The following is an 18,076-nucleotide window of genomic DNA, read 5'->3' as shown; positions in this document are numbered from 1 at the left end:
ACAATGCCGACTAAAGAGAATCGTTCAGCGTAACAGAAGTGCAACCATTCCGCAGATTGCTGCATATTTCAACGTTGCGCCATCAATAAGTGTCAGCGTGGGAAACATTCAACAAACATAGTCGATATGGGCTTTCGGAGCCGAAGGTCCACTCGTGTGCCCTTGCGGACTGCACCACACGAAGCTTTACGCCTCGCCGCGACCCGTCAACATCGACATTGGACTGTTGGTGACTGGAAAGATGTTGCCTGGACGGAAGAGTCTCGTTTCAAGATTTATCGGTTGGATGGACTAGTATGGGTATGGAGACAACCTCATGAATTCATGGAACCTGCATGCCAGCAGGGGACTGTTCAAGCTGGTGGAGGCTCTGTAGCGACGTGGGGCGTGTGCAGATAGAGTGATGTGGGACCCCTGATAAGTCTAGATACGACCCTTACATGTGACATGTACGTAAGCATGGTGTCTGATCACCTGCATTCATTCATGTCCATTGTGCATTCCGACGGACTTCAGGATTTCCAGCAGGACAATGCGAAATCCCACACTTTAAACACTTGCGCTGGCCTCCATACTCCCCAGAAAAGAACATCATTGAGCATATCTGGGATGCCTTGCAACGTGCTTTTCAGAAAAGATCTCTGCCCCCCGTACACTTACAGATTTATAGACAGCCCTGAAAGATTCATTGTGTCAATTTCCTCCAGCAGTACTTCAGACATTAGTCGAGGCCATGCCAAGTCGTGTTGCGGCACTTCTGCGTGCTCGCGGTGGCCCTAGACGATATTAGACAGTGTAAAATACGTGCAAGAAATTTGCGTGCCTCAACGATACAGATAGCCGTACCGTAGGTGCAACCACAACGGAGGGGTATCTGTTGAGAGGCCAGACAAACGTGTGGTACCTGAAGAGGGGCAGCAGCCTTTTCAGTAGTTGCAGGGGCAACAGTCTGGATGATTGATTGATCTGGCCTTGTAACACTAACCAAAATGGCCTTGCTGTTCTGGTACTGTGAACGGCTGAGAGCAAGGGGAAATTACAGCGGTAATTTTTCCCTAGGGCATGCAGCTTTACTGTATGATTAAATGATGATGGCGTCCTCTTGGGTAAAATATTCCGGAGGTAAAATAGTCCCCCATTCGGATCTCCGGGCGGGGACTACTCAAGAGGGCGTTGTTATCAGGAGAAAGCGGAGCGTGGAATGTCAGATCCCTTAATCGGGCAGGTAGGTTAGAGAATTTAAAAATAGGTTAAAGTTAGATACAGTGGGAATTAGTGAAGTTCGATGGCAGGAGAAACAAGACTTTTGGTCAGGTGAATACAGAGTTATAAATACAAAATCAAATAGGGGTAACGTAGGAGTAGGTTTAATAATGAATAAAAAATAGGAGTACAGGTAAGCTACTACAAACAGCATAGTGAACGCATTATTGTGGCCAAGATAGACACGAAGCCCACGCCTACTACAGAAGAACAAGTTTATGTGCCAACTAGCTCTGCAGTTGACGAAGAAATTGATGAAATGTATGATGAGATAAAAGATATTATTCAGGTAGTGAAGGGAGACAAAAATTTAATAGTCATGGGTGACTGGAATTCAAGAGTAGCAAAAGGGAGAGAAGGAAACATAGTAGGTGAATATGGATTGGGGCTAAGAAATGATAGAGGAAGCCGCTTGGTAGAATTTTGCGCAGAGCATAACTTATTCATAGCTAACACTTGCTTTTAGAATCTTGAAAGAAAGTTGTATGCATGGAAGAACCCTGGAGATACTAAAAGGTATCTGATAGATTACATAATGGTAAGACAGAGATTTAGGAACCACGTTTTCAATTGTAAGACATTTCCAGGAGCTGACCACAATCTATTGGTTATGAACTGCAGATTAAAACTGAAGAAATTGCAAAAAGGTGGGAATTTAAGGAGATGGGACCTGGATAAACTGAAAGAACCAGAGGTTCTACAGAGTTTCAGGGAGAGCATAAGGGAACAATTGACAGGAATGGGGGAAGGAAATACAGTAGAAGAAGAATGGTTACCTTTGAGGGATGAAATAGTGAAGGCAGCAAATAGGTAAAAAGACGAGGGCTAGTAGAAACCCATGGGCAACAGAAGAAATATTGAATTTTATTGATGAAAGGAGAAAATATAAAAATGCAGTAAATGAAGCAGGCAAAAAGGAATACAAACGTCTCAAAAATGAGATCGAAAAGAAGTGCAAAATGGCTAAGCAGGGATGGCTAGAGGACAAATGTAAGGATGTACAGGCTTATCTCACTAGGGGTAAGATAGATACTGCCTACAGGAAAATTAAAGAGACCTTTGCATGAATATCAAGAGGTGAGATGGAAACCGAGTTCTAAACAAAGATGGGAAAGCAGAAAGGTGGAAGGAGTATATAGAGGGTCTACACAAGGGCGATGTACTTGAGGGCAATATTATCGAAATTGAAGACAATGTAGATGACGATGAAATGGGAGATATGAAACTGCGTCAAGAGTTTGACAGAGCACTGAAAGAGCTGAGTCGAAACAAGGCCCCGGAGTAGACAACTTTCCATTAGAACTACTGACAGCCTTGGGAGAGCCAGTCCTGACAAAACTCTACCATCTGGTGAGCAAGATGTATGAGACAGGCGAAATACCCTCAGACTTCAAGAAGAATATAATAATTCCAATCCCAAAGAAAGCACGTGTTGACAGATGTGAAAATTACCGAACTATCAGTTTAATAAGTCACAGCTGCAAAATACTAACGCGAATTCTTTACAGACGAATGGAAAAACTGATAGAAGCCGACCTCGGGGAAGATCAGTATGGATTCCGTAGAAATGATGGAAGACGTGAGGCAATAATGACCCTACGACTTATCTTCGATGAAAGATTAAGGAAAGGCAAACCTACGTTTCTAGCATTTGTAGACTTAGAGAAAGCTTTTGACAATGTTGATTGGAATACTCTCTTTCATATTCTGAAGGTGGCAGGGGCAAAATACAGGGAGCGAAAGGCTATTTACAATTTGTACAGAAAGCAGATGGCAATTATAAGAGTCGAGGGGTATGAAAAGGAAGCAATGGTTGGGAAGGGAGTGAGACAGGGTTGTAGCCTATCCCCGATGTTATTCAATCTGTGTATTGAGCAAGCAATAAAGGAAACAAAAGAAATGTTCGGAGTAGGTACCAAAATCCATGGAGAAGAAATAAAAACTTTGAGGTTCGCCGATGACATTGTAATTCTGTCAGAGACAGCAAAGGACTTGGAAGAGCAGTTGAACGGAATGGACAGTGTCTTTACAGGAGGGTATAAGATGAACATCAACAAAAGCAAAACGTGGATAATGGAATGTAGTCGAATTAAGTCGGGTGATGCTGGGGGAATTAGAATAGGAAATGAGACACTTAAAGTAGTAAAAGAGTTTTGCCATTTGGGGAGCACAATAACTGATGATGGTCGAAGTAGAGAGGATATAAAATGTAGACTGGCAATGGTAAGGAAAGCGTTTCTGAAGAAGAAATATTTGTCAACATCGAGTATAGATTTAAAAGTCAGGAAGTCGTTTCTGAAAGTATTTGTCCATAGCCATATATGCAAGTGAAACATGGACGATAAATAGTTTAGACAAGAAGAGAGGAGAAACTTTCGAAATGTGGTGCTACAGAAGAATGCTGAAGATTAGATGGGTAGATCACATAACTAATGAGGAAGTATTTAACAGAATTGGGGAGAAGAGGAGCTTGTGGCACAACTTGACTAGAAGAAGGGATCGGTTGGTAGGACATGTTCTGAGACATCGAGGGATCACCAATTTAGTATTGGAGGGCAGCGTGGAGGGTAAAAATCGTAGAGCGAGACCAAGCGATGAATACACTAAGCAGATTCAGAAGGATGTAGGCTGCAGTAGGTACTGGGAGATGAAAAAGCTTGCACAGGATAGAGTAGCATGGAGAGCTGCATCAAACCAGTCTCAGGACTGAAGACAACAACAACAACAACAACAATAAGACTGGACGAAGACTGAAGATCTCGGTTTGAAAATGATGTAAGGCAGGGATGCCTCTACTGTTGAATCTATACATCGAAGAAGCAATGACGGAAATGAAAGGAAGGTTCAAGAGTGCGATTCAAATCCAGGCAGAAAAAAATATTTATGATAAAATTTCCGGCTGACATTTCTATTCTCAGTGAAAGTGAAGAAGGAAACGAAGAAGAATGACAGGATCTGTTTAGTAGAAGAAACAATCTACTGAGTACGGAATACGAATTTCGTGTACACCGAGAAGGACGTAAGTAATGAGAAGCAGCAAAAATGAGAGCAGTGAGAAAATTAACATCAAAATTGATAGTCACGTAGCGAGAAACTTAGGAAATTCTGCTACCTTGAAGGAAAATAACACATGACGGACGAAGCAAGAAGGATATAAAAAGCGAACCAGCACAGGCCAAGAGAAACCAAAAGGAAGCCTGATCATGGATAATGGAAAACCTGAAAAGAAGAGAACGTAAAGGTTTGAGATGCGGTCCTACAGAAGAATGCTGAAAGTCAGGTGGATGTAATGGATGAGGAGGTTCTCCATCGGATCGGTGAAGCGAGGAAAGTATAGAAAACACTGAAAAGTTGAAGGGACAGGGTTATAGGTCATAAGATAACAGGGAATAGCCACCATAGTGCTAGAGGGAACTGTAGAGGGTGAAAACTATAGGGGCTGACAGAGCCTGGAATTCCTCTAGCAAGTAATTGAGGACGTAGGGTGCAAGTAATGTTCTGAGATGAAGAGGTTGGTGTCGGAGAAGAATTCGCAGCGGGCCGCACCAAATCAGTCAGACTGCTGACTCAAGATGGAAGTTCTATTCTTTAAATCGTTTCTTGCTATTTATCACCACCAGCACAAGCAACTTCCACCGCAACGAAAGTCAGCCAACATGGCATGTGGTTTAAACATCATTAACCTTCGTAATACCAAAGGGACGGATGGGGGTATTTTATGAACACCTTTTGGAAACATGGTAATCTAGTTAGTTTTTTTATATTTTAAAATTTTGAAAAATCTTGTACTTAATGAATCCTCCTACCACATTCTAGAAATGTTTTAAATTCTCCAGTTAAACTGAATCCAAAAATTTAAGTCTTCGTATTAGATGCTACTCTTCCCAGTGAATGTCGTATTCAATATTTTCAAGTTCAGGACCTTATTTACACATCAATATTTCTTGAGTCAACAATAATTAACGAATTTTGAAATTTTTTGTATGGGCTCAAGATATCCCTCTCGCCCCCTAACCTTCTCGTATAGCGCGATAAGCGATATGCATTGGTCTTGCTGGGGTTAATAGTGGCTGGTTATGATTTAAACTGTATTTTACGCAAACACGACCTCAGAACGTAAATTTTCGACATAACTGCGTGTCAAGAATACTTTTAGACTTTCATTAAACGTTTACGTGATTACCATTACTCGTACGTGAGTTCCGTGTTTAGTGACTCGTGCGTTACTTCGCAGTCGCTGGAGGACTGGCACGACCAGGTGGTCGGCTGCAGCAGTGCGACCTTTCGCACCGCGACCCACATTCGTACAGCTGTTGAGTAAACACTAGCCACAAAGATCGCAACACGCTATTGGATTCGTCATTAACTCGCATCCAATTACGACTTGTGTGCAGCGTGAAACATAATTATGTGAATAGAAAAAAATGCTAGGCTGACGTGAAAAACAGTGAGTGCTTGTTACGAATCATCTTTAGACCTCTTGCAAAAACCAGACTTACGCTATACCTTAAAATAACCCTACATCAATTTTGAGAGCCATTTGAGAATAATAAAAATGAATACTCGCTCAAGTGTGTTCTCGTTTTTAAAAAGAAAAATTAGGGGTTAACTCCCATTGGACGACAAGGTAATTAGAAACGGAGAAGAAACTCTGGTTAGTGAAGTATAGGGAAAGAAATCGGTCGCGTTCTTTCAAACGAACCATCCGGACATCTTCCTTAATCAACTTAGGGAAGTAGTACGTAAACCGTAGTCTGGATGGACACCCGGAGATATGAACAGTTGATCTCAAAGAACTAGTCCAGTGTCCACTATCTGACTAAAACGTCAGGTCCCTCACCTTTTTTTTTTCTTTCAAATCGGGCATCTCGTCACACAGTTCTTTTTTTTTATCTTTTTTGCTTTACATTATAAGGAAAAATATTTATGCGTTGCTAAACATTATATCTGTGTTGCTGATTAAGCAGCGTTGATTTGGATGTAAATTAAACTATGTGCAACACAAGGTATCCTGTTATATAACATCTCAAAGGTAGTTTTCGTTTTGAGCAAAGTGTACTTCTGTGGCGAAATTCGCAAAGTCATAGTACATGATTGTGCCACACAGCGTTTCCGAGACACACACATATACAGTCGACACCCCACAAGCCACTGTCCAGTGCATGGTAGAAGGGTACTTGGCATTTTACTAGCTATTACGGCTCTTCCCGTTCCGTTGCTTAAACATATGGAACTCTGTAAGAATGATTCCTTGAAATCATCTGTGGGCGCTGTAATTTATCTAATCTTGTCTTCCTACATTTTTCTCTTAGGGCTGGTCCATGAAATTTTGTAACTACGGTTTCTAGAGATACTTTACGTCTATGTTCAAGACTTGCACAAGTTTTTTCAGCATCTTCATGACACACTCCCACGGGTCAAAAAACATGTTTCCTTCGCATACGTTCAACGTCTCTCGTTGATTCCATTTGGTATGTGTCCCATACATTTTCTAATACGCGTCGCAGAAATGTTTTGTAATCAATCTCCTTTATAGACCCATTGCATTCCGTAGTACGAGGGGCGTTCAGTAAGTAATGCAACACTTTTTTTTCTCTAACAGTTTCAACTGAAAAAAATGCGGAATTTGCTGTGGGACATATTGAAATATTCCCGCTTCAGCCTCTATAGTTTCACGAAGTACCGATAGCTGGCGGCTCTATACATAGCCTTCAAAATGGCGTGTGTAAGGCAGGTGCGTTCCGAGCAGAGAGCAGTCACTTAATTTTTTTGGTGCAAAATCAGACCAATGCGGATATTCATAGGCGCTTGCAGAATCTCTACAGACACCTGACAGTGAACCAAAGCACCGTGAGTCGTCAGCAACGCAACGAGGTCGTTCAAACCTGTCCATCTCCCTCGTGCCCGTTGGTCGCGCATAGCTGTGACTTCTGCAGTGTTCGAACGTGCGGACACTCTCAATCGAAGTGGTGGACGGATCACAATCAAGCACCTCGCTGCACAATTGGACGCCTCTGTTGCTAGTATTGCCACACTCGTCCACCACTTGGGATACTCAAAAGGCGTTTGCTCGCTGGGTACCTCGCCGCCTAACAGAAGACCATAAATGGCAACTAAGGACCAGCTGTGCAATGAAGGACGCACCCCACAGGAACTAGTATGTGAGTGCTGAGGAGGTTATTGGCGCAGCAAAACTTTGGACTCTAGGTCGATCAGTAGAGCGGTACCATGAGCCTTCCAGTAAGGTGGCGCAAGGCCGTCGCATTATGGTGAAAAACAGCATTGTGTAACCAGAAGAGTGGGGAATAATATGACGTATTGCAATCCTGAATAAAATCAGACAAAAATGTATTATTTATTGAACGCCCTCGCATTTTACCACTAAACCAAAACATTTAACTACCATTAATTGTAAGAGTTGATCGATTCTAGTTGTGACTCGTATACATTATAGTCATAGAATACAATGTTACTTCATTTTCTGAACATTTAAAACAAGCTGCCAATCTTCGCACCAATTTGATATCTTTTCAAGATCCGACTCAATATTTGTTCATATTGTTCAGATGGTTCTGAGCACTATGGGACTTAACATCTGAGGTCATCAGTGCCCTAGAACTTAGAACTATTTAATCCTAACCTAACCTAAGGGCATCACACACATCCATCACCGAGGCAGGATTCGAACCTCCGACCGTAGCGGTCGCGCGGTTCCAGACAGAAGCGCCTAGAACCGCTCGGCCACACCGGCCGGCAATATTTGTTCAGTTTTTCTCAAAAAGTACTTCATTATAGACATCCGCATTATCAGCGAATATTCTGACGATATATTTAAAGTCGTACAACACGAACAGTAAGTGTTCCAATCCCCCTGAAACAAGTTATACACCTGTCAACGGCTCCCTATCGAACATAACATGTTGCATTCTCCCGACTAAGAAATTCTGAATCCAGTCACAAATTTCATTTGATACACCAAATACTCGTAGTATCAAAAATAAGTATAGATATACTAGTGATCCAAATACGAGGGTTATTCGGAAAGTAAGGAACGATCGGTCGCGAAATGGAAACCACTGTGAAACACCGATGTTTTGCACAGGTGTGTTGGGCAGTGTCTCTAGTATGCCCGTCGATCGCGTTACGTCGTTCTTTTTATTTCCGAGCACACAGGGAGCACATAGAGATACGTGTCTCCCTCCGAGGACGTGGGTCTGGTGAGAAATTTCGCCTGAAGCTGTGCAACCAACATTACATAACTCTCGTGCGTTTTCTTCTTCAAGACAATTCTCAGCCGCATTCTGCAGCGGCAACGAAGAAGTTCCTGTATCGTTTTCAATTGCAAATGTTTGAGTACCCACAAAACAGCCCGTCATTGTCTCCCTCTGAGTTTCATCTCTGCTCACATGAACCGCTGGCTATGGAGACAACATTTGGGCACAGACAACGAGCTGTAGGCCAGCGTAGAGAATTGGTGGAAAGCACTAGCGGCTGCCTTCTATATCGAGGATATTGGAAAGTTGGTACAACGCTACGACAAACGTCTAAGTCAAATCGGCGACTATGGAGATAAGTAGCTGTCGCATATAAAACAGTTTTGATTTTCACTGTGGTTTCCATTTCGCGACCTATCGTTCCTTACTTTCCGAATTAGCCCTCGTACTTTGTGGGAAAAAAAACTTACATATCTGCGACAGCCTTGATTTATGGCTTTCGGGATGTCATGTGAGATAAGTGCAACATGGTCTCCAGAAGATCATTATTTTCGGAACCCATGCTGGTTAGCAAGAATGATCTTATTCTGTTTGAGGTACTTCATTACATTTGACCTCAAAATATTTTCTAATATTTTAAGATCAATAGTTGTCATGGATACTGGGCGGTTCTTGTGGGCCACTTCCGTATCACACTTGCAGACAGGTGTCACCGGTGCTCTCTTCTAACAATCTGGCCCTGTTTTTGGTTCTAGGGATGTTCGGTATATTATGGCTAAAGAAGGAGATAAATGAGCAGCGAATTCGGTTTGGAGTCTGACAGTGAGTGTCAGGCCCTAGACCTTTGTTCAGTTTTGAAGCGATCAACTGTTTTTCAATGTCACTGACCCTGATATCCATACCACTCATATTTGAAGTGATGTGACGATTAATTTGTGACAATACTGATATATTTGGCTTTGTAAAGGGAGCATTTAGAAACTGAGTTTAACAGTTCCGCTTTTGCTTTGTTACCTTCAATTTTAGTTCCTGTTTCATCCAAGACTGTCCGAACATTAACTTTCGTACCACTAACAGCCTTTACATGTGGATAGAATTCCTTTGGGTTTAATGAGAGACTTTTTGCATAATATTATGCGAAGGTAGCCATAACGAATGGTTCATTCGTCAATGTGTCAATCCTCACCGTACAGCAAATACGCTGTTCACGATGACGTTTCGTTCAAAAGCAGATAATTAATATGCTCAGTTCAAGAAACTGACGTTAACTTGGAGACAATCTTTCGGGATCATGTGCACATGACATATTCTCGTTTTTTACATGTGAGAGACGTGAAGAATCCGTCGTAGGTGACAATGTCATAGATTCTTCGAAAAGTTTGTTAAGAAAACCAGAAACCACTGTCCGTCTACTCCGACGAATAATAATACAAGACTGACACGATGAAAGTCATTAGCTGAAGGCCGTATTTTGGAAACAAACAAACTGGCCTCACAGAATGAAAATAGCATGCCTCATTGAGACTGGCTTGAAGCACAGTTGAATTACACTTTCAGTTCTTCTATTATGCACGGAATTCCACGAAAAAGTTCGTCTGTCTATCCAGAGAGTTCAAGTTCCCGTGGAACAGTTTACAGTGTATGTACTACAAGAGTAATTTAAGCAAAGTTTTACGACATTCACAACCACGATGACAGATCTGTCTTCTGCGTCGTGGCGAATCAGGGCGATATCCGTGCCGGTGGCGGCTCGTTGGGGCGGAAATGTGGCTGGACGTCGAGTCCTAGCTCGTAGTGAAATGCCGATGGACGGCCTTGTGGCAGTCTACATACTGTACCGCATCAGAATCTCTTGGGATCTAGTTTCGGTCACGTGTGTTGCGGAAGCAAGTAGGTTCCTGAGACCCGCGAGCCCTGGTGGCGTTGCTACGACCGCCCTCTGGAAAAACAGCTAATCTACACTCCTGGAAATGGAAAAAAGAACACATTGACACCGGTGTGTCAGACCCACCATACTTGCTCCGGACACTGTGCGAGGGCTGTACAAGCAATGATCACACGCACGGCACAGCGGACACACCAGGAACCGCGGTGTTGGCCGTCGAATGGCGCTAGCTGCGCAGCATTTGTGCACCGCCGCCGTCAGTGTCAGCCAGTTTGCCGTGGCATACGGAGCTCCATCTCAGTCTTTAAGACTGGTAGCATGCCGCGACAGCGTGGACGTGAACCGTATGTGCAGTTGACGGACTTTGAGCGAGGGCGTATAGTGGGCATGCGGGCGGCCGGGTGGACGTACCGCCGAATTGCTCAACACGTGGGGCGTGAGGTCTCCACAGTACATCGATGTTGTCGCCAGTGGTCGGCGGAAGGTGCACGTGCCCGTAGACCTGGGACCGGACCGCAGCGACGCACGGATGCACGCCAAGACCGTAGGATCCTACGCAGTGCCGTAGGAGACTGCACCGCCACTTCCCAGCAAATTAGGGACACTGTTGCTCCTGGGGTATCGGCGAGGACCATTCGCAACCGTCTCCATGAAGATGGGCTACGGTCCCGCACACCGTTAGGCCGTCTTCCGCTCACGCCCCAACATCGTGCAGCCCGCCTCCAGTGGTGTCGCGACAGGCGTGAATGGAGGGACGAATGGAGACGTGTCGTCTTCAGTGATGAGAGTCGCTTCTGCCTTGGTGCCAATGATGGTCGTATGCGTGTTTGGCGCCGTGCAGGTGAGCGCCACAATCAGGACTGCATACGACCGAAGCACACAGGGCCAACACCCGGCATCATGGTGTGGGGAGCGATCTCCTACACTGGCCGTACACCACTGGTGATCGTCGAGGGGACGCTGAATAGTGCACGGTACATCCAAACCGTCATCGAACCCATCGTTCTACCATTCCTAGACCGGCAAGGGAACGTGCTGTTCCAACAGGACAATGCACGTCCGCATGTATCCCGTGCCACCCAACGTGCTCTAGAAGGTGTAAGTCAACTACCCTGGCCAGCAAGATCTCCGGATCTGTCCTCTATTGAGCATGTTTGGGACTGGATGAAGCGTCGTCTCACGCGGTCTGCACGTCCAGCACGAACGCTGGTCCAACTGAGGCGCCAGGTGGAAATGGCATGGCAAGCCGTTCCACAGGACTACATCCAGCATCTCTACGATCGTCTCCATGGGAGAATAGCAGCCTGCATTGCTGCGAAAGGTGGATATACACTGTACTAGTGCCGACATTGTGCATGCTCTGTTGCCTGTGTCTATGTGCCTGTGGTTCTGTCAGTGTGATCATGTGATGTATCTGACCCCAGGAATGTGTCAATAAAGTTTCCCCTTCCTGGGACAGTGAATTCACGGTGTTCTTATTTCAATTTCCAGGAGTGTACAATGGATGGAACTTTAATAGTGGAAAATATTTATTTACAGCTCGTACAAGATAGATTAAAAGCCGTAATGGCCTTCAAAGCAGTCACCAGCATAGTGTATAACCCGCTGCCAGCGATGTGGAAGTCGTAGGATAGTCTTAATAGTGCCAGTTGTGTTGACAGTTTGAGCAGCGCGGCGTTTTGCCCGACGAATTTGTAGCAGTCCTGAAGCGAATGCCGTGAAGGGTTTCCTTCAGTTTAGCAATAGAGTTGCACTCACGAGGGCTTAAGTCAGGGGGGTGCAGTAGGTGTATTGCAATCAGCAGCCCCATCAGTCAAACAAATCAGTAACTGTTTGCACTGTCCGTGTTTGAGCATTGTCCTGCAAAATGATGGTCAGGTCCTGCAGAAAGTGTCAGCACTTTTGTCTCTAAGCTGGTTGTAGGTTGTGTTCCAAATACGAACAGCATGGAGACACTTTCTGCAGGACTTTACTATTATTTTGCAGGACAATACTCAAACATGTACAGTGCAAGCTGTTACTGATTTGACTGACGGGGCTGCTAAGTGACATACACCTAGTGCACTCCCTCAACTTAAGCCATCGTAAGTGAAACTCGATTGTTAAACTGAAGGAAACACTTCATGGCATTCACTTCAGAACTGCTACAAATTCGTCGGGCAATAGACCGCGCCGCTCGAACTGTCAGCACAACTGGCACTGCTAAGAGTATCCTACGACTTCCACATCGCTGGAAACGGGCTATACACAATGCTGGTGACTACTTTGAAGGTCAGTAAAACTTTGAAACACATATCTATTTTGTAAGAGCTGTAAGTAAATAGTTGCCACTATTAAAGTTCCAACTCTCGTACTTTTCGGTGAAAATTTGTAACCTGCCTAGTGGGCAACTTCTAACCCTGGGAAGTATGATGTGTTGTCTACCTTGCAGACAACTTCGCGACATATCGGAATATTTCCTGAAAGTTTGGCCATGTATTTTTCTTACACCATGTATAGAAAACAGGTCACGTCTCAATGTAATTTTGACCTTTCCCGTATTTTCTGGCGCCCTTAAATTGTTAAGGTATATATTATCAGCACTTAAGAATGACTCTTGAGTCTGAACACTGTTGTGCATTGTACTCGCACATACCTTCAATAGAAGATAGTCCACTGAATGACTAGTGTGCGCTTGCTCGTGTTTCCATTCGTTTACTGTTATCTCCAGCAAGTGGATGAGTTGCGGTACGGCGGGTACCTGTACTGTGCTAGTGCGGGACGCTCGAAATCAGTTTTGTGTCACGTTTTTAGTAATGTCTTGTTTATGGTTTATGGGGATAGTACATTACAACATACATTTCAACAGTTCTTGAGGAGAGAAAGCGGATTGCCGAACAAAAATATCTGGCGCCATTTAAAAAAGACGAACTGCTGTTCACATCCTCGTAATGAACGACGCTATAAGTAAAACAATCATGCTGCCTAATGTGCCGCGGTTAGGTAAATAACATTTGCTAGAGACGTTTTTTTATTTTGCGTCTGGACAAAGAGTTATTCACAGTGGCCAAGATAAATAGAGCACCCTTTAAAAGGTGACCCAAAACTAACGATTCATGAAAGAATTATTGTAATCTATGCATCCATACGTCTCTCTGTAGTGGAAATGAGAGCCATTGATTACTAGGAACTTGGTAATGAAACATTCTAAGAGGTGAGTGGGCTGCACAGTCGAAGATAGAGAAAAGAGAGAAAGAAAGAAGAACCAAAATCCGGCCTCATGTCAACAAATTCCGGAAAATAGGTAGTATGCTTGACAAGGAAAGTCCTGGACGGCCATCTACATCTGACGAATAAGCTTGGGGCATTCAGAAGGTCGCTGGAAGGTGCGTATTCCTTTTCACGCTGACGGCGTATCGCATCCTGGTATTATATTACCCGGAGAAGGATGAATACATTGTCTATAACTGTGTGTGTGCTGACCACTAAAATACTGTTAGATAACCTCCTAAGCTTAGACAGGCCACATTGCGTACATGTAGTTTTGCGAACCGTCACAATTGCCATATATCAGGCGGCAAGAGTCATCTGATGCAACAAGGTAAGAGAAACACCCTGAAACAGAACGGTTTGCTAGTGATAACAAAGACTAGGATTTATGGACCATTCGTTTTGGCAAAGCAAACGACAACAGGTACTACTTACCTTGTCGTGTATTAGCTTCTCTTGGAACTGCAGTTACAACCTGACTGAATTCTGAAGGGACACGTACAGCACAAAAGGGTGCAGGCCGACCTCGTCTATTGACTGACAGACCGCCAACAGTTGAAGAGGGTTTTAAAGTGTAATAGGGAGACATCAATCCAGACCATCACACAGGAATTCCAAACTGCATCAGGATCCACAGCAGGTAATATGACAGTTAGGCGGGTGGTGAGAAAACTTGGATTTCATGGTCGAGAGGTTGCTCATAAGCCACACATCACGCCGGTAAATGCCAAACGACGACTCGCTTGGTGTAAGGAGCTTAGACATTGGCTGAACTGAACAGTGGAAAACGTTGTGTGGAGTAACGAATCACGGTACACAATATGGCCATCTGATGGCAGCGTGTGCGTAGGGTGAATGCCCCGTGAACGACATCTGCCCACGTGAGTAGTGCCAACAGTATAATTCGGAGGCGGTGGTGTTATGGTGTGGTCGTGCTTATATAGAGGGGGCTTTCACCCCTTCTTGCACTATCACAGTACAGGCCTACATTGATGTTTAACCACCTTCTTGCTTCCCACTGTTGAAGAGCAATTCGGGGATGGCGACTGCATCTTTCAACGCCATCGAGCACCTGTTCATAATGCACCGCCTGTGGTGGAGTGGTTACACGACAATAACATACCTGTAATGGACTGGCGTGCAGAGTCCTGACCTGAATCCTATAGGACACCTTTGGGATGTTATGGAACGTCGACTTCCCGCTAGGCCACATCGACCCACATCGATACCTCTCCTCAGTGCAGCACTCCATGAAGAATGGGATGCTATTCCTCAGGTAACCTTCCAGCACGTGACTGAACATACGCCTGCGAGAGTGGAAGCTGTCATCAAGGGTAAGGGTGGGCCTACACCTTATGGACTTCAGCATCACCGATAGAGGGCGCCACGAACATGTATGTCATTTTCAGCCAGGTGTCAGGATACTTTAGATCACATAGTTTATGGGCTCTTGTAGTACATATATTTTTAATTAACCTTTAACTGCTTTTTTGGGGTAATTTATTACTGTACGTGTCACTCTTTTATTTACGATTCCCATTGCAACATTGCGACTTCGATTTTATGCAATCTTGTACTGGCTGTGCTTCTACACTGTGCAGCTGTGTTCTAAGTAGCGACCGTTATTTCCGTAGATACGTACCAGTTGAGGTGGAAACATACCGCACAAAGCTATAAACGCTTACTTGTTATCATAAATCATTTTTGACTGTTTCAGACAGAATGGAGCAGTGTCAGAACAATGATGAAATTTTAAATTGGCATTAGCTAGTGAAGACTGACTCATCGAATACATCAGTTTATTTTTAAGTGGCAGACAAGTGCTGTGACAATGAAACAGAAATATCTGATGATGACAATGACAGCGAAATAGGGAACTTTTATGAAGAGAAACAAAAAATAGTAAGAATGTGGCTATTTTTATATATAAACATGTAGGTCTTGACTGTGATGACTGAAAATAAATTCCATGATTTAGACTAGGATATTTTTCGTTGTTTTAGATGATTCGTCCATGCACCTACTGTTATTTTTTATTGAAAATCATTGTTTATTTTTCTTTATATTTAACTTAATTCATCATTATTTGATCTCAGAACGTATTCGTGAACTTTGGTGAAGTAGATTTCTTTATATTTTAAGTAAATTCCAAAAACTATTTAAGAGAACAATGGTAGTGTAAGAGCCTTAACTGTGTGAAAGGTTATTTCTTTTTTTATAAAGACAGATTTTTCATAAACAGAAGCCTTTCTTTTACTGATTTCTTAACGATACTCTAGATAAACGTACAAGTACATAGATTTCACGTGGTTTTTTTATTTTTGCAGTTGAAAACTACTTCACGAAGCTATTCATATCAGTCTAAATCGCGAACGTAGCTAGTGGCTGACTAGGTGAGCATTAGTAACGTTAGTTGGGGACGCCCTGCACATGTATTTTTAAACACTGAATTTTAATACCAGTTCTTGGTCTTAACCCCACAGCAAGCGTTTGATGGTACTAATTCATACATTTACCAGCTCTGGTCTTAATTGTCCCTATCGTTTTGGAGCCACACTCCCACACATACTCAAGATCATCTTGCTCTGTAGATATCTTCGCAATCCGCCCTCTGCAGTAATGATTGGTGGGTGAAATGCTTGCGCAGGTACGAGACGAGCAACGGCATCCGGCAGGAGCAGTTCGGCACGGAGGGCGACGGCGCGCGCCTGCGGGGCAGCTTCTCGTGGCAGCCGCCGGATGCTGGAGGCGCCACCTACAGCGTCATCTACGAGGCCGACGAGAACGGCTACCGGCCCAAAGTCTCTTTCGGCAGCGGTCCCGTCACGGTGCGCCCCGCACCGCAGCAGTCGCTGCTACGATCCTCCGCATTTCTTGGAAGCAACGCTGGACTTACACTTGTCGGCTAACTGGACTGCCACTGCTTACCTCACGATCATTCAAATGTATAATATCTCAACACAAGTTTCTGAACTAACAGCTTAAAATCGTCAAGCAAGTGCTTAACACTTACCACTTGTAGCTGGAATGTTGCTGTTAATTCCTGGCAGCTAAGATCCGCATATGTCACGGTCTCACAGATTAAATGGGAATTTGAACCAACGGTATACTCTTCATCAATATAACTTATTGAAGTTATCGTACGTAGAAGTGAATGAATTATGTTTACATTCTTACCAAAAAAAAAATGGTTCAAATGGCTCTGACCACTATGGGACTTAACATCTGTGGTCATCAGTCCCCTAGAACTTAGAACTACTTAAACCTAAATAACCTAAGGACATCACACACATCCAAGCCAGAGGCAGCATTCGAATCTGCGACCGTAGCGGTCACGCGGTTCCAGACTGAAGCGCGTAGAACCACACGGCCACACCGGCCGGCATTCTTACTACAATGATGTGCCTCTATTTACGAGGGTCATTCGTTTATTAGGGTCCGATCGGTTTTATTCGCGATAGTTGACTTCACCTCCCAGCTACTTCTCCACGCAGTGGCCATTCCGACTTAGACATTTGTCATAGCACAGTACCAACGTTCCAGTACCCTCGCCATAGGGTAGAAATTTCCGACAATTTTCTGCGCTGGTGTGCAGCTCCTTGTCTGTGCCAAAACCCCGTCTTATAGCTAACTGTTCATGTGAGCGGAGATGAAACTCACAGGAGAAACAAATCCGGCCTGTGATCAAACACTACCCATCGTAAATGCTATTGGGGCGTCTTCATTGCCCCTGCAGTGTGCTGCCGAGAATTGTTATGAAAAAGGAAATGCGTGGCAGTTATGTTAGATGGGCTGCATAAAATCCGGCGAAATGTCACGGCAGGCACTTTTGCTTGGCATGGTAGACTGTTTACTATGCATCTTTATGTATTCGCGGTGTGCTGAGAACTGGAAAGACAGACGTGACGCTGTAGACGGACCTACTATAGCGACTGCCCAACATTTGTGAAAAGTTCCATTGAATTTTTGCTGTTGTTTTCATTTCATGAACGATCGGACCTTAATAAACGAATACCCCTCGTATTATTGTTCATAAACCCTGTCTTATTTACAATGGCACGATCGCTATATTACTGTCACACTGCGACACATATGCATGTGTTTTGTAACGAAGACAATACACGAATTTTTTCTGAGCACCATGCCTTACTGCTAAAGATGTTGAATGACATAATTTTCGCAAATTACTTATCGATTCTTCAAAAATTTATTGACCCTCTCATAGATATGCTTTGAAATAATTCCTCTACAGACAGTCAGACCAGTCTTAAATAAAACAAATTTATCCTTAAACATTTGCAGGTTTTCATAAGCAAAATATTGGTGGCCGTATATGTTTACGTGGCTGTGATGGTCTATGAACTAGAGCAATGGTATTTGGCCCCGAAGATCCCAGTTTCAGTGTCAGATATGGGTGTTAATTTTTCCTCGTTCTAATCCCTCCACGTCGGCCCTGGTTCCAATT

The 18,076-nt window shown here is 43.8% G+C and overlaps 1 protein-coding gene across 1 annotated transcript in view; it reads left to right on the top strand.

Moving 5' to 3' along the window:
• The window catches only part of LOC124712534 (cuticle protein CP14.6-like), a 36,923-nt gene extending 20,210 nt beyond the window's left edge, over positions 1 to 16,713 (top strand). The window contains exon 3 of the mRNA XM_047242844.1: positions 16,259 to 16,713. Coding sequence (XP_047098800.1) covers positions 16,259 to 16,520 — 262 coding nt within the window. The 3' untranslated portion in view covers positions 16,521 to 16,713. The remainder of the gene's footprint in view (positions 1 to 16,258) is intronic.
• The last annotated feature ends 1,363 nt before the right edge of the window (positions 16,714 to 18,076 follow it).

This window comes from Schistocerca piceifrons, chromosome 8, assembly GCF_021461385.2.
Source record: "Schistocerca piceifrons isolate TAMUIC-IGC-003096 chromosome 8, iqSchPice1.1, whole genome shotgun sequence".
Taxonomy (NCBI): Eukaryota; Metazoa; Arthropoda; class Insecta; order Orthoptera; family Acrididae; genus Schistocerca; species Schistocerca piceifrons.
Note: the sequence above shows the minus strand (reverse complement) of the source record. Positions and strands in the feature narration are given on the sequence as shown.